This window comes from Manis javanica, chromosome 11 (assembly GCF_040802235.1).
Source record: "Manis javanica isolate MJ-LG chromosome 11, MJ_LKY, whole genome shotgun sequence".
NCBI lineage: Eukaryota > Metazoa > Chordata > Mammalia > Pholidota > Manidae > Manis > Manis javanica.
Genome location: NC_133166.1, coordinates 46,961,560 through 46,982,374, shown reverse-complemented (window position 1 = coordinate 46,982,374; position 20,815 = coordinate 46,961,560). Strand labels below are relative to the sequence as shown.

Sequence of the window (20,815 nt, the reverse complement as noted above, 5' to 3'; positions counted from 1 at the left end):
GGATCAGTCTTACCTAGAATCCAGTATATACCTGGAGATGTATCTCACTGAGACTTGTTTGTTTGGCAAGATATTACTTTTAACTACAACTCAGGTGATATCACAAAGAATTCTGATTACAATTAAGTGAGCTAAGTAACAACTGAGGCATTAAATTTATGCATAGTTTTTATTTTATGACTTTATTTCTAGATGTGCTCATGGCAGGGAGAGTAAATAGGATTTACCTCCGGGGTCAGTCCTAAATAATTGCTTGTGGCTGACAGGAAGGTCAATAATGTAAAGGATTCTGAGGCCTCAGCTAGGCTCTTAGAAAAGAGGGTCATGGTTGATGACCTTTGGCTCTTTTGGCAGTGAAAGCAGAGAGTTGTAGCAAAGGTGCCTTGTAATTTCCATGCCTAGTATAGGCCGTCATTACTACAGTCAGGTCAGAAAGTGGTAATGATGTTCATACACATATCTAGGAAAATCCCTAAGGGTGTGGTACACCTAATCCTGCCAAGTCATGTTCAGTTCTATAAGTACAGACATACAGTTTCTTTTTTATTGTTGTCTTCCTAGTAACTGGGCAAATATGAAAATAGCCAATTGCATTCTATTAAGCTGTTGCTTAGTAGCCACGTGCTTGATTAAATTTAATTTGCTTTTCTTCATACCAGTGCAGACAAAGCTTAAATATCCTTTGAGTGAGTATTTTTTAGGGCTTGGCTCTATTTCTAATCAAACTCTGAAGAGGCTTTTGCCAGAAAATTTGAAACTATAGAATTACCTTGTTCTTTCCTGGGGCCAATTAACTGGGCAGATTCTTTGCATTCAATTTGAAGCTCTTGTACCTTAGCTAAAGTTTCATCTTCTCTCCCAGCAGTTGGAAACCTATCCCCTTGCACAACAGAAACTAAGCCTGAACCTCAGGCTTACTGAGCTGAATAGACCTTGGCGCCAGTCTCCAAATATTTATGTGCAGAATATCCCAGAAGTGCAGTTTCACTCTTTCCCTTTCATACGCCGTGAAAGGAAGTGAAGGAGGTATGCCAGGTTGTTATTCAGCTCTAGTATTTAATCAAGCATTGCCAGGGCACTTTTGAAATCCTCCAGCTTCTAACTGGAGAGTAAAAGCAAAGAGAACACAGGATGGAAACTACTTAATGGAGAAGGCTTTCAGGATTACTCAGGATCATATGGCCGTTCTCAGGTAGGGCCCAATTATTCCCCAAACTCCTGAAAGTCAACAAGAAACCCCATCTCAGTCCTGGTGATTATTTCCAACTTCACGCTTCACAGCTTTCTCAAGGATGAAGAACACATTAATTAATTCACGTGTTAAGTGTGACTTTTTATAAAACCGATTTCAGTGCAGTACAGACAAGGCTCCTCACTAATGACCCTACTACAACTTCTCCATTCAGGTTTTAAATGCACAGATAGGACATCCTCCTATGGAAAATAAAGGTTTGTTTATTAGGTAGGAGAACAACGCGGGGCCGGTAGAGCAACAGGTGCAGGGAATGACTCATTTTGGTTTACTCACCAGCAAAGGGGGAACCAAGTATGTATCAGAAATTCCTGATGCACCAGGGGACCTTACCAAAGTCTTTGTCCTTTTTTTCACTTAGGGCAAGAAATTCAAGCCCTTTGTTTTCCATGGCCCAAGAGAACTAGCCTGCCCCAAAGTCAAAATGACCAACCTATGAAGGCCCGAGGGTTGGGTTTTTTTTTTTAAAGCCTGAATCGGGTGATATCTTCATGCTGACAGCTGAGAAGCAGGTCAGTCGGGTTTTTAGGTGCACTATTACACAAGAAAGACACAGCCAGCTCCACCTAATTTTGCTTCTCTGGCACCCTCCTGCTCAATGGGACATTGTCACACTTAACCCATCTGTGTTCTCTAAAGCACGGCAGGCTCATTCCAGCCAGGACAGCTGGGATATTTTAGTTCCTGTTTGTAAACAACCTCGGGACCTGAAGGTAAGTGTGTGCTTAGTCAGTAGGATCCCCCAACCTCGTTCCTCCATTCCTCCCTCTCTCTCTCTCTCTCTTTCTCACACTCACACACATTCTCTCCAATCTCTCTTTCATTTATTTACCAAAGATAATCAAAGCAGGCTCAACTTTTGATGGAGCAGTCTGGCAAGTAGCTACGGAGACTCTTATAAAAACAGGTAGTTGTTTCATTAGTAATTACCTTCCAAAGGAGCATTTGTGCTGTTCAGTGAGTTAACTTTAAGAATTATTGCCAAATTTGCTAGACAATGAAACCAGCTGAAGAGTTAAAGATAGAGTTTCCTTAGGTCATATTTAGCAAAAGTTTATCAAAATATTTAAAGTGAAAATAGTGGCATGAATATAAATAGAGTATTTAGATTTAAATTATGCATTTGGGCTTAAAGGTTCTTGCTAAAGTGTTAGATATTACAGTTTTTGAAAAAGCAATCTTCTAATACAATGAATTGCAAGCATACATATATATGCATACATACACATATATATATATATCTTTTCCAAAGATTTTCTTAATAAAAAAATGGCAAAATGTGTATATAATTATTTTACTTAGCATGATATGTGCATGTCTAACACTCATTGGAAATATAAAAAGCTAAACGTCATTTGCTACAGAAGACATTTCATGGAATGAAGATGTGAATAAAATTTCTTAAAATTATTTTCAGTCTGTGGGCTCCTTTTATTGAAGGGATGTCGATTTGCTGTTTACCCACTTACTGTTTGATCTATACAGGCTATTTCTACAGACAGTAAAACACAATAGAAGACTGAAAACCACATGCTTGAGAATTTGGTGAATTTGGGTCCAGAATATTTCTTTTGGAGACAGTCTTTCTAAGGCTGACACTTTTCCACCTGATTATTATTTCAGTCCTGAAGTTTATGACTGAAAACACCCAAATTAGGGATTATGGCACTCTATATATTTTTTCTGGATTTATGACTCTTCAATCTTTATATTAGAGTGATGTCCACAAACTTTTGACATTTTTTTTTCTGAAGGAAAGTCATGTTTTTATTTTCATTTTCTTTTTTATTTCTTTTTAAATCAAATAAAAGGGAAACAAAATGCCTAAGATCCTCAGGTACAATCCTCCTTTCTAGCTAGTTAAGTCTTCTCACTCTTTCAAAAACCTCTTATAAAAGAAGCATTTCTAAAATCATGATTTAGTATGCCTTCCTTTACTGGGGCTCTTTCATTTAAGGAAAACAAAATATTGTCCAAGATTACTATCCAGAGTAATACTCAAGGTCTGCCTGGGATATGGGCTACATGTCAGACTGAGTTTCCTATAACAAAGACAGACAAAACCTATATGTCTTCTTGTGTAGTCTGAGATCTATAATAAGACAAAATCAACTAAGAGAAGTAGCACAATGTATTATCTGTAGGTATTTCACTAGGGAAACGTGTGCCTGAACTCAAGTTTTTATTTAAAATATCTTTCATTTATTTACCAAGATCAAATCAAAGCAGGTTCAACTTTTATATTACCTCATGTGCTTGAACTAAAGTTTTTATTTAAAATATCTGATTTTGGTTGAGTTTAGAATGACTGGCATTCCTCTGAGATGGACTGATTACCTGGCACAAACAGGGCACCTCTTTTTTTTTCAAAGCTTGTTATAAAATGAGTATGTCTCAGATACAACTGGAAGGCTGGGCAGAATAATTGTGCATTTAAAGGACAGCAGACTTATGCACAGAGTGGTTTGGCTTCCCTTAATGGTCACAGTTGTTTTTCTTTTTTTCCCTCTTTTACCACCTCCTGCAGCCCTCCATAGAAAAGCAGTAATGTGAAACCACTTTTCAGTGGCAACACTAAAGACAGGGAGAAGTAGTCTTTGTTTTCTCTGCGTACAGGTATTATTTAAATCCACAGTGAAACTCATTTTAAAAGTTGTTAAATACTAGAAACAAACAAAAAACATTTCAATATATACAGAGATGTTTAAAGTCTGTGTTTAAAGTATCACAAAGTAGATGGAAATCCTCCAATTTCTAGTCCCTTTATACTAACTCCTATCTTATAAGTTTTTCAAGTCTGTAATGATCTTAGCTCTGTTTCTATGTCATACCCTCAAAATTCCTCTTAGGAGTTCCCACGTTGGGGCAAGAAAGGGGAAAGAATAGGAGAGAGAATGATGCTACCTGGTTCTCCTGATTTTCTCTCCCTGCATAATTTCACTTTTCTTTCATCCCACCTTCTGTCTGCTTGGTTGACAGATGAACTTGGGCACACATACAAGCATGCCATCTATCACCCAGTATAACTTTAGCTTTATATAACAAATATATAAGACAGTTTAAATATTTAAACTCTAGAGCTGGAGAGTGGAAAAGAGGAAAATGCAGAGAAAGAGTACAGAATTCTTTTATTGTCCTCTGTACCACCTCCATTAGTCTTTGCTATTTACAAGATGATTTGTTCAATTCAGAATGGGGTCAATCTTCACCAAATTGCCTAGTTCTTGCTTTAGCAAAGTCCAGGACTGAGGTTGTGAACAGCTGATGTCTTCAATTTCTGGCTGCTTCTATCCCTTTAAGATGAAGGGACCTTTAAGAGGTATAAATGACTTCTCTTAGAAGCCAGGTGGGGAGCAGAAACAAAGTTGTCCTCCTGCCATGCCTGGACAACTGGAATAGACCAATATTCACAAAAGCCTTACCCACAACTGTATTAATTTTGGACTAAACTGCAAATAGTAGTCAACATATCATCTCATTCCTCTCTTCCCTTTTTCTCTTTTCCCTGGAGATAAATTATATGAAGAAACAGAAAGCTTGGGCTCACTTGGGGTATTGATTCCTTAGGTTTTCAAGTTACAACCAAAAGTTGGTTCAAGGGTAGAGGGATTCCCTTGGTGGTTCAATGTTACACACAAAGTGAAGCAGGAACAATAGAACTCACTTTGTTGACTCATGATGTGTGGGTTCTCATTATAGGAAGCTCGATGCCACGTTCCTCATGGAACATTTTAAGAAAAATAAAAGAACACTAAGGGGCATTTTTTTCCCTTCTGGTGACTACTTTATTAGGAAGAGAAAATAACTAGAAAACCTAGGCATAGGGAAAGCAAATCAAACTGATTTGATGTCAGGTGGCTGAGTATAATAAAATACTCAGATCACTGACAGTAGATATGAAAAAGGCTTTATGTTTGCTATAAACTTGACAGAGTTCACAGGAGAAAGATGTTTCTGAGAAAGGTACATGGAAATATTTTTCAACTAAATTGAACTGTATTTGAAATGTGTTATTTTATATTTTAAACTTAATGAAATATTGGTGAATTGTAGGTTCTGGAGATAATCACTCCTGTTGTGTTAATGTCAGTTTGTGAACTACATGGTGAAGGTGTCCATCTAGAACCCGTAGAAACAATTTGGGGATTTTCTTAAAGTAGAAATGAATATTTGGGGTGTTTGTGAGGTACTGCCTGCCTTGCTTTTTAAGTAAAATTTTCTTCAGTGATAAACATAGGAAATAGAAGATGGCGTCTCTCTGAAACCTTGGAATCCTCAGTATGTACTGCTTGCTAAAAGCTTTTGAAGAAAAATCTTATATTAGGATATATTACAGATACATATAAGAAAACATTAAGCAAGGGGGTGGGGCATTTAAAGCCAAAAGATAATCAGAGGAGTATGCACAGGTTCCTCAGACCCTAATGAAAAATCACCAAGGTTGAAAATAATTGTAAAACTTCTGAGAGAGTTTTTAAGAAATGTTAAGTAATACTGCACTTAACTAATAGCAGTTGTACCTCCTCCCTGTTCTTATCTGTCAACTGGGAGGCTTCTAATGAAAATAAGCTCTATGGTCCTATCTGAAGAATATGAAATCAGTTTTCACACTGACTGCTTGAGGAGTGATAGTCTGAGGCTTTTTTAAGAATTTTTTTTCAATTAAAAATACTTTAAATTTTAGCACTTAGGTTGGAGTCAGTAGACTTGGCATTCAGTGCTTTTTCATTCAGTAGTTTCCATTATTAGCCACTCTGAACCTCAGTTTCTTCATCCACAAATGAAGCTGGTTTTTTTTTTAGTCTCAGGGATCACTGTGAGGATTAAGTGGGATGATATTGTAAACTTTATGGACTATGATACTTGTAGAAATATTATTGTGTTTTAATAAGAAGTAGAAGTTAATGTTTGTTAACTGCTTTCTTAAGGCCAGATATCACTCAGATTACTTCTACTTAAATCACTACATTTAATCTTCAAAACAACAAGGTGAAGTCAGTATGATTATTATTATGATGAGAAAGCAACTGATTATTATGATGATTGTTTTTATGGTTATTTGTGGCAGAAGCCAGAATTTTAATGTAAATCTAATTTCAAAACCTTTCCCCCAAATCCTCCTGTCTCTGCATTGTGGCACTTCCACACTTAAAAGGCAAAATAATGTGCCTGGAATGGAGGTCAAGACTACAGTTTCAACCCCCAACTCTACAACCATCTAGCTATGTAATTTTTCTCACAAATAATCCAGATTCTTCATCTATACAGTAAGGGAATACAATTAGAGACTGTCCTAAAATCTAAATGTCTTTCTTGGGATTAATAGGAAGAAGGGCCCTGTGAAGTGAGAAATATTGTAAAAAAGGGATATTAATTTCAAATTCAAGAAAACTCAAACTAGGTAATAAAATGTTTTCAAGTGGAGTTCCTGATAGACTCACTTTTAAATGGTGTGTTTAGTGTATAATCAGTTACATCATTTTTATAATAAATATGTTAAATTGTATATTTATAAAGAACATGATTTTAATAGGTTGAAGAAATCATCCAGCTCTACATGCTCTACATTTACAGTATTTTTAATTTTTACTTAGCAGTACATATAAAATAGTCTGTGTGTGTGTGTGTTTTCAACTTGTCCCAAGCTAATAATCTTTGAAATAGTGCAATAGTGATGTCTGGATTGACAGTTTCCCCATGGCATTTCCCTAGAAGAAAGAAGAAATATTATATAGAAAATAGCACCCAGTGACTCTAGTTTCGTATGGAATCCCAAGAAAACAAGCTTTTAGAATAGTTTACTGTATCATCTCAACTTTATGTATGTCTCTAGATTTTTATCACTTAAAAAATGTAGATCCATTAAGAAAACTTTCATACTTCATTTAATAATTCAAATGGTTGCTATTTTCTTTCAGATTCCCCTTAATCACATCAAAACCAAAGAAGGCTACCATGCTGACCTCAGCCAAAATTCTGTTGATTTCAATTTTATTTAGTTTACTACTGTTTGGAAGCCATGGAGGAGAAGTTCTAGAAAAAAACAGAACACAAAGCATGGCAAAAGGCTTAAAAACACTGGAAAATGAATCTGTTCCTTTGGAAAGTGAAGCAAATTTAAACTCAGATAAAGAAGACACAGAGACCTCCAATCCCAAGACAAGAAATTTCTCTTTTTGGGATCCATCAAATAAAACCCATGGGACAACAGATTTTTTTGATAATTTGTCATCATACAACATTTCTGTGCATCCAAGGCCCTCACCCATGACTCCTGAAAGCCCTCCCTTGATCCACAGCTTTGTTTCTAAATTACCTTTGAACTCATCTGTAACAGCGCATCCCAACATTACATCTGCCAGATCTCCAGAAACGTTTCCTTGGCCTTTGGCTAATGATACCGTGAAAACTCTTGACAACGATTCCATTACAGTTGGCATGCTCCCTCCAGCACGGAACACCGCGTCTGTGAAACCCACGACAGGAGCAGATGCATGGCTCACCACACCCCGTGGCAGTGATACTCCCTATCAGGAAACAACTCCACAACCCACCCTAAAATTTACTAATAATTCAAAAATCTTCCCAAATACATCAGACCCCCAAGAAGGTAAATATAAGTGAATTTAACTTTACTTTTGTGTAAAACTGAATCTCCAGGTAAGTCACATAGATTGCATCTAAGGAATGAGCCATATTGAAGAAAAGGAGTAGACTTGATAGCACAACTGGTTCTCACTTCTGGGGGCAACCATGCATGAGGGATTCTAGGCTGAAGCCCAGATACACTACTTGTTACTGAGAGGAGTGCGATGAGACAAGGGGGCAAATGAGAAGTAGGTTAGGTTGCCAAGAAATAGAGACTGAGGGAGTGGTACAGTTTTGACTAACAATTTTCACTAAATCTTAGAAAGACCTAGAAATTCTACATGCTTTTATGAATACTATACAACTGAACTTTAAAAATGTATGTGTATGAATTTTGAACACTGAATGAAATAAGGGAATTTATAAATTACCTGATACCACAGTATCATGGGAAAATAGAACACTGCTTTATTTTTAAAAATCTAAATAAACTCAATAAAGAGAAATACTCCTTAATTTTTGGTTTTGTACCTCCTGAACACCATAAAAATGGAATTTAGCAGTATCACAAGAAAATTATATCATGGGGACATTTTTATGTTTCATTCAGGGATTAGGTCAAGCATCAAAACAAAAGTGGAAAAAATATCTAGTATTTAATGAAAATTCTTTATGTTTTTTCAGATCTCACCATGTTTTTGGTTCCCTGAAATTTTAAAAAATACTTTTTCCTCTATGAACTCACTGATTTCTAATATAACTTAGAAATTATATTGATGATGTAAACATCAAACCATATATACAAATTCCTATTTGGAGGTTGTTGCTACTGTATAGGAAAAGTTTTAAATTTTGAAAATTAGGTTTTATTATAAAGCACTGTCACCAATATATTGTGTACACATATATTTTCATTTTTTCTATAGATTTAACACATTTTTCATTCATGCATTCTTTGATATTCTATCAAAACTATTTAAAAAGTATTCTTTCTCTTTTGTCTACCTAAATCCAATATACATATTGAAGATTCTGAATACGTACTCTTTCCATTGGTATTTACTCAAAATAAAACTTGGTTAACCTGTTTTACTTTAATTTTAGTAATAATTTTGCTACGCATCTGTTCTCTATGTGCAAGGTATTGTAAACATCATGCTTTGGTCTATTTGTTGTACTTGGAAATAATCTCGTATCAGAATATATTACTTTTTCCTTATGGTGCCTTTGCACTTGGGGTTTTCTGGGTCCATTTCCTATTACCCACTTATTCCCATTAGCTTTTTACTTTTGAATTAGTATAACAAGCTCAAAAAGTTCATTTCATCATTAAAGTTCATCAGAAATTCAGAGCTGATAAAAAGTTTAACATAGAAATTATATCTTAAAGGAATACACATGGCATTTCCATACTATTGGTATTAATAAGTAATGAGACACAGTTATAAACTAAGACTTAGAAGTACCTCAAGGTAATCCAAAATTTTAAGTGTGGTTTTATCAGGAAGTATATTTGCCAATATATCCCAAATACTCAGTAGTTGATTAAACACACTCACACACAAAACTATCATTATTCTTGAATTAACAAAAAAACTCTTTGGTATATAGAAAGTACACAAACATATATTTCTGATCCTGAATAATTATTTTCTATTCCTTATCTGTAAATTATTTTTTCTTTTTTCTCTAGAGAATAGAAATACAGGAGTAGTATTTGGGGCCATTTTGGGTGCTATCCTGGGAGCTTCATTGCTTAGTCTTGCTGGCTACTTGTTGTGTGGAAAAAGGAAAACAGATTCATTTTCCCACCGACGACTTTATGATGACAGAAACGAACCAGGTAAAAAGAACTTTTGGAACTTCACTGGCACACAGTGGTTTTCGTTAAGTGAGGATGCTAATGTTCACTACACTCTGTAGAAGGGATTCAGAGATTCAATAACAGAAACAGATTAAACATTTATTCTGACCTACTCTTCTTTCTCAAAGAGTATTACCAAAATAATTATGGACCTATGAGTGAAATTTAAAAACCAATGGAACTGTTGCTCATTGCATCACAATTAGTTTTTAAATGATAACCTCAGAACCTATACAATTGGAAGATACTGGTATGATGTTAAGAAAAAGAATGGCCAGTTTTGTTAGCAAGTAATTGCAGAGCCATTCTTTGCCATTGTTGGATCTCCTAGTAGTAATTTAAACAATTTAATCTGTCAGTCTTCTAAAGTTTATACAGATACAGTAGCCCTCTATTAATCATCTTAATGGCTTTCTAAAACAATCTCTAAAGAGTTGCATATTTAGGTATGCAAAGTCACAAGATATATTAGTTCAGGAATTTTCCACTCATGTGATGGAAAAGACCTACCATGATATCTGTGAATGAGAAATGTATCTGCTGAGAATAAAGCACTGACTTTGATCTTAATAATATGGTATTAATTAGAACAGAATAGAATCACTTCAAATGCTTGAGTCTTCTCAGGAAATGAAATCTGTTTTGGGGTTTACAAGGAACTCTTATTTCCATAAAAAATAGTTAAATGTCCCTGGATGATCCCATTGATAAGGTCTTGTTGATTTTGAAAAATTTCAGATCATGACTGACATATTGTTCATATTCAGAACAAAATCCATTAATTGTAAATTTAACTGAATCCTGTTTATGGGTTTCTAGAAATCTACGTAGAATGAAAAATGGCACTTTTCAAAATTAAAGGAAAAGATTTCAAACAGGGGTCCCCAAGCTCATTTTTTTAACCTCAGAATCTTTATTTTAAATCTGTAATCACAAGCAAAATCTCAGTCTATCAAACTGATACAATCTAAGATGTTGTGACTGAGGAATAGAGAATAACTCAATCATTCCCCAACCCCCCCGTTGCAGGATATGAGAATACATAATGGAATAATTAGACTACTAATCTGATTCCTAATTGGTCACTGCTTTAGTATTAAATGATACCTTGTACATGCCAAGTTTTCTTTGAAAATAAATTCAAGACCATAATGAAATAATAATTAACTCTTTGTTGAAAAAGGAAAAGAAAAAAATCTCCTATCATTAATCAGAAAACTTCAGATGAATGATAACTTAAATCTGTAAGAAGAAAACACAAGCTTTTACAAATAGTTTTCTTCTAACTCAATTTTCAATGGCTCAAGAATAAAGATATTGAAATACTTGGCAAATAATGATATTCATCTTCAAATTAATGCTTTTCCCTTTAGAAAAATATATCTTTTATACCAGAAGTAAAAATTCTGAATATGTTAACAAGGCTCTGAATTTGCAAGATTCAAAAGTCAGTGAGATGTATGTCTATATTTCTTGATACAAAGTATTGCTATATTTTTGTTGTGATTTCTCCTTTAGTTTCTTTTTTTTTGATCCACCAGCAGTGAAATTTTGGAAATTAAACTATTCACTTAGTCTTACAAAGAAATGTGGCTTGGAAAATATCTACTTACTTAAAATTTCAAAACTAATACCTGAAAAGCTCATATAAAAGATGGACCTATTTACTCATGTAGAACAATTTCTACAGTCTGGCAGGTGCCTGAGTAAGCATTTTACAGACTGTCACTACAAAACATTTTCTTTTGTTACTCTTTTAGTTCTGCGATTAGACAATGTACCGGACCCTTACGATGTGAGTTTTGGGAATTCTAATTATTACAACCCAACTGTAAATGATTCATCCTTGCCAGCAGGCCAAGAAAATGCACATGATGGCATTCCTATGGATAACATACCTCCACTTCGCACCTCAGTATAAAACTATTGGATTCAGATGGCAAAACGTTTGCTTACATACTGACCTTTCCACAAACCCATCTTCCTAAAGCTGAAGCAAGATCACTGTCATGTGGTTAGTGCCAAGGAGAACTATTAAAGTATGAGGCTAGGAGCAGAAACCTAGAGAGGATAAATCACCCAGAAGGTTTCCTTTCTTACCATTTTGGTTGTGCTGAAACATCTATTGAGTAATTTGTATTTTGATTTTTTTTTCCTCAGTAAGACATGTTTGTGGAATTAGATAAAACTAAAAGATTTCATCTTGATTGCCCTGCCTGATCATCTAATCAAAAATCTTTCAACAAAAATAAGAACACAAAACTACATTTTCCATTTGTTTGTACAAAAAACAGTGGATTAACTCTTCACTGTCCCTGCTATTGTCCTAATGCCTATTGTCAAGATTGGCATTCTCCTGAAGGAAAACTAGAAATGATTTTTTTTTTGAATTTTTGCTTAAAGCAAGGAGAGTATAGCACAGAGCTTCTGTTCCTGTGAAATTAAGGTAATGCGGGTAAGAGACCTGTATTCTAGTACATTTCACATTTCTGTATCAGCCCATACATGGTCAGCCCCTTGAGTTGCCAAGTTTACAATGACTTTGCATTCAAGAAGGCCACTGTCGGAAAGCTGACCCTAACCAGGAAAGTAATCACTTCTCTTCAGAGGGAGAGGATCCTAGCCCATCTGATTTAGTCTAGGCTTCAGTAATTGTGTGCTCTAAAAACTCGATGAGAAAACGTGAAAACTTTAGCCAAAGCATATGCCTATACATAACTTTCAAGATGTCACATGGGAACAAGATTTATTATGTATTAGACATTGCTTAATCACATATGGGATAGATTCTGCATCTCTAAAGAAATTCTGCATAAGACTAAAAAGTAGATGAATGGAACTATTAAACAAATGAAAAGCTTTCTGAGCATCATTTTCACAAGTGTGAAAATACAGGAAGCTTAATTTGGGTTCTAGTATGTGTCAGTTTTTAATTACCACCTGGTCATTTTGGGCAGAAAGAATGTACTCCTTAGTATAGGAAGATCAAGGCTTTAGGGATTAGAGGATTATATTAAGAATCAAATTCCCAAAGGAGCAGTGAATGTACAAACAAGCGATTTTATTGTTGAATTGATACATGGGGTGTGCATGTGTATGTGTGTGTGAGCACACACCTGTCTGTATGAAGAAATAGGGTAACTGTCAGAAAATGGGGGCTAGGAAGAAAGAAGGACATACTTACCCCATATTGCCATAAAAATAGCAAAGAAGACTGTCCCTCCATTATCAAATAAATATGTCACCTTAATGGGAAACAAACAAAAACATTAGTTACCTTGTTGGTTGTAATAATCCAGTGATTACTGTTTGCATTTAGGTACTATGCCTTTTTTCCTCAGTGGAATCCCATTATTTTATAGTTTATAATTATCAGATATGCGATCTTTTCATGGGTCCTGCAACTGTTTCACGTGATTTTTTTCATGGGTAGAGATAAGGGATTAAAAATTTCCCCTTTTCTTTCCTTTTCCCTTCTGTTCCCTTTGGATTCCACCTTCATTTATGCTTAGAAGTGGTTCTAGCTCCCAGAAGTGTCTGTGGGCCACAGATAGTCAAGCCACAGTTGCGAGCTGTAAGAAGTTAGAGACATGCCCAGTTGCACTTCTCGTTAGCAGAATTTCCAGGCCTCGGGAAGGTCAAAATGCAGAATACCACCAATGAACCAGTACTTCCAACAGGAAGTATTGCAGTGCTAGTCTTACTCTCTATACCTTTCAGAATGTGCCATGGGTGCAGTAGTGGCTATTTAAGAGGTAATGAGTACCATCTTTAAGTTGTTTTTTAACATGTTTCATAAATCACTGAACATTTAAGATAGAGTCTAAGTGATTTTGATCAGACATTGCTTGAAATTTGTAAGAACAAATGTACAGCTATATGATGTTATTGAATACAATATTCAGGGTTGCAAGATTGTTTGATTTTTATAAAATGTAAATTCAATTTGCTTTTGCTTCTTTTCATTTGCATAATGTCACTATCTTGATAAATAAGTGAGGGAGATTAAAACAATACAGCCAAGGCAATATACGTTTGGCAGTCACAAAAATACCACAGACACTAGAGAAAATAAGGGCATTATCCTCACAGAAGAGACAGGTGTATTAGGGGTTCAAGAGCTTAGTAAAAGGGAAGTGGAGTAGAATGGTGTCTTTGCTCAGTCTACAATCTAGAGGCTGTTCAATGGGACATTAAAACACTAACGTGTATTTTAACATCTGGAATACATTGTAATACAATACGTAAAACATAAAGGTAGGATGTATTTTCCTATACTGTAGCTTTATTAAAAATGTCATTATATGAAAGATGTGTTCCTTTTGAAGGTTTATGGATAGGTGCAAGATGTCCTAAATGGTTCTAAAACTACTGATTGTTATAAGGATTGAGATTTCTAAAAATGTTGTAAGACTTGGCTTTTACAACAATCATTAGTATATATTATGTACAGGAAAGAAGAGGATCAGAAATAAATTCTCCTACAGAGCTCATAAAATTACTCCCAGCAGTGGAATCCAGGTTTTTTGTTTCGAAACGCATCCCACAGAGAGACCTGCTGCTGCCAAGCAGCTGAACAGCTGTCTGCTTCCTTTATAAACAGACCTAGTATAGGAAACAGAAGGTTAGAACAGAGACTTTACAAGTGGGGACTTAAAGGTCACCAAGAAATAATGGCTCTCCCCTGCTCCAGAAGCAGCCTTGCTTTTAGAAAAGTGGTACATAGAAAGCCATACTTAGCAACAGTTTTGTTGCATGGACATGGTTTGTCACAGTTTATGCAATATTTTCTCTAAAAATGCTTTCCCTTTTTTTTCTTGTTAGGTTTGTTTACAAATCTTTCAGGCATTTTTTAACTCCATGCAATTAAACATTAACTTTTTAGAAACACATCCTCAAGACTCAGTGAGGTAAACATGTAATATTCATGTAATGTGACATTACTTACATGTAGGGGAGATAAAGCTAGAATGGGAGTTAGGGAAGACATCAGAGCTGGCCCTTGGGAGGAATGTAAAAGTATCAAACATTGTGTTCAGTCCCCTAAACTATCACTTGTGGGATGTCTTATGGGAAACCATGGAGACAGCAATTAGAAGCCTGTAATTATAGCTTGAGTTGCTAAGGGCTTCATTTAGGGGGGCTGATGTAAGAGCTGCAAATGAAAATAGGGGAGAGGGAGAAGTGATGTTCAAGCACAATGTGTATGGCTCAAGGTTAGATCATAGGTGACTGTCAGGAAAATAAAAGGGAAGAGGCCTTTGCCTAATAGGAAAGGAATATTGGCTCTATAAAAGAAAACTCCAGACGAAATCTCAAGAAAATTCCAAAGCAACGTAATAGATTTGTCAAAAGCCAAAAGAAGCTTGCCCTATCTACAAACATATATAAGCAATGAATTATTTTATTAGAAAAATAGCTTATCCTTATGTATAGAGGGACCAATGGACAAGCATTTTATTCAACAATGTTAATGTGAGTCGGAATAATAGCTAAAGACAGAAGCAAACTGAGTTTCAAACAAAGCTGTGTTTAAGCACAAATTCTCCATTATCTTGGATTCTGATTTTTCTTGGAGAGGTCAAGGTGGCTAGAACTCAATCAATGTGGGTACTGTTTAAGGAGATAAATTTTTTGTTAGGTTGGAAACTTAAAGTCAATGTCTCCTCTACTGGAGTTGCTAGCCTTCCCTCTAAAATTGTTTTATGGGTTCAGAAAAACATAAAGCTCCAGAAATGGCCACTTATACTCCATTAAAGCCCCTCTGGGCTAAGGAGAATAATTGCCTCTTGGGCAAGTTCAACCCTGTGGACCAGGATATTGCAGGAGATGAGGGCAGGAAGTCAGAATTTAGGCTGGAGTTCAGTGTGTTCTCACTTTCTAAATCCTTAATTCTTGGACAGAGACAAATCTGAATAACCACCATGTCCGCTGGACCTCACACATCAAACATGGGAGCTTCATTAATCCACCCCACTTCCACCCTGACCAGGTACTTACTTAGGGCAATATCTTTTCAAAAGGTGGTCCTAGGAATCAGTATCACCTGCAGAGCTTGTTAATATGTGTAGTTCTAAGCTGCACCCTTGACCAACTGATTCTGAATTTCAGGAATCTGTTTTAAAAAAAATGTTCTAGGTGCTTCTGATGTATTGTCTTGTACCTACTCTTCTTTGCAGTTTCTTAAACACCATCTGACCTATTTCTGTTATAATCTCAACATCAGTATACAGTCTGAGGTTCATACTAGGTATTGAATACATGCTTGTTGAACAAGCAAAAAGCAAAAAAAAAGGAAACTAGTACTATTGTAAATAAGGCCAAATTCAAGGGTTGAATCACTTTTAGAATTATATGAAAAAAATGATGCAGTACCCTTCTATCTAATGATTTTACCTTAAATGAGAAATCCTAGCTTCATGAGAACTGAAGCATGTTGTCCTTTTAAATGAGTATAAATATCACTGAATTACTTACTTGCAATAATTCCTCAATTCCCATATTTTTAAGTGTTAAAATTAGTCATCAAAGAAAATGTTTATGTACTTAAATATGATTTTTCCCATGGGACAGAAAAAATTTTTTTCCATGAAACACCTCTTGGAAATTATTAAGGGAATAATTAGTCGGACACACATATACTTATTTATGGCAAATTTAATGTCTTGTTACTTGGTGCAAGTGGTGATTAACTCCATGAAGAACCGACAGCTTCCTAGGAGACGTTACTATGTTATCACGTGACTTGACGATCCTAGCTGGATTGGTGTTTTTCTTTAGTAAAAATTTGCTCACTTATTTCTGACACTGCCTATCAGGTAACTTCTAGATATTTAAGTATATAAACTGATACTAAATGAGAATGGTTTATTTCCATCCAATGAAGAAAGAGTAATTTTAATTTTTAAGGCGTAAAACAAGTAGCTACATTTTATCTTACCCAGAGGAATACATGTTAAGTCATATTAAATATTTCATCCTGGTGGGTTTATTTCTTGTATTTTTCCATAAGGCAATATTTTTCTCTGCAAGCTAACTTTCCCACCTTCCTTATAATATTTATTAAGTGAATTATTTCTGTCATTCATATCCCTATACATATCTTTTCTACTGGGAAAAGGAGGGAGGCAGGTACTGCCTGATGACAAAGACCCCTAGATTTATTGTTTCTTTGGACAGTTTCTTCACTTTATCACTTTGCCCTTTGTGGATGTTACCTTTAGTGCCCTTTGTGGGTTACCTTTAGTGTTCAGATAATGCCAGTGTGTTTTATAAGATTTGTCCTAGTAAAAGTCGAAGCAACATATACATATGGATTTGTTGGTGTCCCTAAGGCTGTCATATGTCTTTGAAAAGCATGGGCTAAAGGAGGAACATATGCATATACATCTAATAACTGATACATTGGCTGTTGCAAAAAGGGTTAAGAAAATGCTTTCCCAAACAAGACATCTTTGTGGAACATTTAAATGAATTTAAAAATAAATGTATTTTAGAAACTAAACTATAAACAAAACAGATTTTTCCTATACCATGCATTCAGGATAAATAATTCAGGAGTCGATTTTATTAAGTTTTGGTCTTGTAGTACAATACTGAATGGCTTTTGTGATTCTGTACCCAGCCTCATCAAAATTAATTGTATAAAGATCTCTACTTCTAAACAAGATGGAGTAACAGAGATAGATTTACCTCCATTATTCATTCAATGCACAAAATATACCTGAGTAAAGAACCACCTAAAAGGATTAGAGGTACCAGTGTCAGCTCACACAGAGTTAGGAATAACGCCTATTCCCACCAGCATGACTGGTCATCCTCATTATTCACAGTGAATTGGGTAGAATACACAGAAAGATCTTGCTCTTATTCTAGGGAAAAATTAGTGCCACATGGAGCACTGTCGTGAACCCATCTCACAATCTTAAAAGCAAGATTCAAAAGGATCAAATTATTTTCAAGTAGCTAAATCACAATGAGAGGTCTCTACACATCTATTAGAATAGTTAGAAAGACTGACCATCCTCAGGATTAGTGACTTTATGGAAAACTGGAACTCTGACACCCTCATGCTAATGGGAATAGTAAAATGGTATAAAGACTTTGGAAAACAGCTGGGCAGTTTCTTAGAAGGTTAACATCCACCACATAATCTGGCCATTTTACTCCTACGTATACCCCAGAAAAATAAGTACTTGTTTATACAAAGATTTGTAGATGGCCATTTTACTCCTACGTATTTACCCCAGAAAAATAAGTACTTGTTTATACAAAGATTTGTAGATAAATACTCATAATAGCTTTATTAAAAATGATAACAACTCAAAACAACCCCAAAATCCATTATTAGATAAATGGATAAAAATACTCTGGCATAGCCATATAAGGCAATACTACTCAGCAGTAAAGATAAAATCTACTGATAAATGTTACAACATGGATGAATCTCAATATAATTATGCTGTGTGAAAAAAGCCACAAAAAATCACACATTGTATGATTCCATTTACATAAGAATCTAAAAAATACAACCTTATCTATAATGATAGAAAGCAGTCTGTTACTCAAGCACAAGGCTGGGTCTGGGGAAGGTTAGAAAGCAGGGATTACAGGAGGGCTTAGGGAAACTTCTGGAAGTGATGGATACATACATTATCATCATTGTGGTGACGATTTCACAGAACCATACATATCAAAATGTATCAGTTTTACACCTCAAATATATACATTTTATATGTTAATTATACTTTAATAAAACCATTTTACAAATAAACAGAAATTGTAAAATTCAATTTTTCAAACTTGTATGCACACTGGAATCACCTGGGAAGTTTAAAAAATATATAGATGGCTGCATTCCAAACTCAAAAATTCTGTTTTAATTGTTGTGGGTTATAGCTGGGACTTCAGGAGTTGAAAAAAACCCTTCAGGTGATTCTAATAGGTAGCAATTTGAGTTGTGGTATGTTATTTCATCATCTCTGTAAAATTTGAATTATCTTAATTTTATAAGTCTTCATGGAATATGCAAATTTAATCATTAGCATCTGACTTAATCATCTAGGTTTCATTCCAAGTGGAAGTTTATGTCTATGACAGAAATAATCAGTTATAAAAACAAAGGAAAGCGAAGATGTTCAAATACACATATATTTGTTTGTAACTGCCACAAAATGATATTTTGTTCGGTTGTCAATGATATTGATTGTTGAAACTCTTGGAGACATAGAAATTTAGTGAAAAGCAATATCCCGGAGGACTTCTTACTACTGTCTCCTTAGAAAACTTAGAGCTCATGGAGCAGAATGTGTGGGTTCACACTCACCTTGGCATAGATGCAACTGTCATTGAGTCTCTGCAGTGAGCAGTTCTTGTCACAGAGAGGGCACATGAAGACTTCAGTGGCCATGCAAATTTCTTGGCTTGGGAATTCAAAGAAGAAAAAGCAAGTATGAGCCTCCACATTTAGAAAGGTGCTTACCCCCGTATGGCCAACACTGAGGAGTACTGGCAAGGCAAGAGGAAAAGAAGAAATGTAAACACTGGGGAGTGGTGGGCAGGTGAGGAAGAAATAAGGACTCCAACTCAAATTTGTAGGATATTTGTACACAGAGATTATTGTTTGCCTCTTTGTTTTTAGAAACTCTGCCAAGATATTGTAATTATTATAGCCCATATTTTAAACTTGTGAGACACTTAAGGGGCTTTGCTACAAAGCCACTTTTACACATGATTTCTTGGCATGCAGAATAATCTTGTGAGGAACACCGAAGGGGGTTTTAACCAAGCTCCCAGCTTTGCAAGTGGCTGAGCTGGAATCAAATCTGACTATTCTGATTTTTCAAGTCCATTGATCTTTTCCTGGGATCTTGTTGCCTTAGAATCACCATAATGAATAGCATTTTCGTAACTCATACAGCTTCAAAACCCCGATGCAGTCAATCAGTGCAGTATGTTCTTTGGAAATGCGAGGGAATTGATTTTTATTTTCAGTGCCTTGACACACACTGTCCTAATGACATGACATAGGTTTTATTTACTGAAATATATTCTGTATTAAAATATAACTATGTAATATTTGTCTTCAGTTTTAAAAAATCTCAGCATATATTACAGCTGACTCTTTGACGAGAAGGGCACCATTAACAATTTCCCAAAAGTCTTCCAGCCTGAGAGTTCATAGCAACCTATTTTTAATGTTTTATGCCTTTATCTGTCAGATGTGGCCCTTCCCCATTTAGTATCCCTGAATAAATTGTCTTTAAGTAAATCTGCTCTGGAAAAGTTGAAAGTAATTTAAAGGCTTTTGAAACTATGTATGGAAATGCAACTGTTAATAAAAATTTAATGGGTGGTATTTATAGTAAAATGTGCTATTTCAAAAATGTATACTCTAAAATGAAGCAAAAGAGAATGCATGTGTATTTCAAATACTGTATGCAATCTCAAGCCAAAGTGGGAATAAACAGTAAATAACAATATGATGTAGTAATACAGTGCTTTACAGTGGGTGAAGATGGGTTCATGCCCATTAAGTTTAGTACTCACTGCAATCTCCTGCAATAGGAATTATTTCTACAATTGAGAGCAAAGTAATGTTTAAGTGATTTATTCAAGGGCACACAGCTAACAAGAGGTGCTTCAGGGAACTGAGTTTAGATTTTTCTGATTTTAGCTCTAGTTTTCCCCCAACTATAACATATCTAAAAGAGGGATGTTTATTTTACATTAAATGAAACTTTACTATCAAAAATTAATTTATTAATGATGATATCTAATGGTTCTTATATATATATATACATACTGTAATTCTCCCTCTTTCGCACACATCACCTTGCTAGCAATCATTATGTCTACCAGAAGTAAGAGGAAGCAGATAAAACATAAATTTTTGTAGGAACAACAATTAACATCTTGAAGGTAATTTTGAATAAATGGGCTTATATCATAATTCACTGTGTTTCAAGAATGACACAGCAGGTCCTGCATTGAAATTTCATACTAAAAGGGCATTACAGCCAGTTTATACCGTATCATCTTTCTCACCTTCCAAAGGTCAAACAGAAGTACAGATCCATCAAAGCATCAAGTCTAGAATTCCAGCCATCAGC

General features: G+C 35.2%; 2 protein-coding genes across 4 annotated transcripts in view; one reads left to right on the top strand and one right to left on the bottom strand.

Annotated features, from left to right (window-relative positions):
• Nucleotides 1–20,815, bottom strand: part of ANO3 (anoctamin 3) — a 258,609-nt gene that overhangs the window by 54,921 nt on the left and 182,873 nt on the right. For both annotated transcript variants that reach the window (XM_073216340.1, XM_073216341.1), the window contains 2 exons: nucleotides 19,030–19,126; nucleotides 12,889–12,949 (listed from right to left, as the gene is read on the bottom strand). In XM_073216340.1, the coding sequence (XP_073072441.1) occupies nucleotides 12,889–12,949; nucleotides 19,030–19,126 (158 nt within the window). The remainder of the gene's footprint in view (nucleotides 1–12,888; nucleotides 12,950–19,029; nucleotides 19,127–20,815) is intronic.
• Nucleotides 1,739–20,493, top strand: MUC15 (mucin 15, cell surface associated). Of its 2 annotated transcripts, none has more exons than XM_017668177.3 (4): nucleotides 1,739–1,965; nucleotides 7,171–7,862; nucleotides 9,534–9,683; nucleotides 11,465–20,491. In XM_017668177.3, exons 2-4 carry the CDS (start codon nucleotides 7,208–7,210, stop codon nucleotides 11,623–11,625), a joined length of 966 nt encoding a protein of 321 aa, XP_017523666.2. In that variant the 5' UTR covers nucleotides 1,739–1,965; nucleotides 7,171–7,207; the 3' UTR covers nucleotides 11,626–20,491. The 2 variants fall into 2 exon arrangements, with proteins under 2 accessions (XP_017523666.2, XP_036868012.1); XM_037012117.2 differs by lacking the exon at nucleotides 1,739–1,965 and adding an exon at nucleotides 2,056–2,159 and having other exon boundaries at nucleotides 11,465–20,493.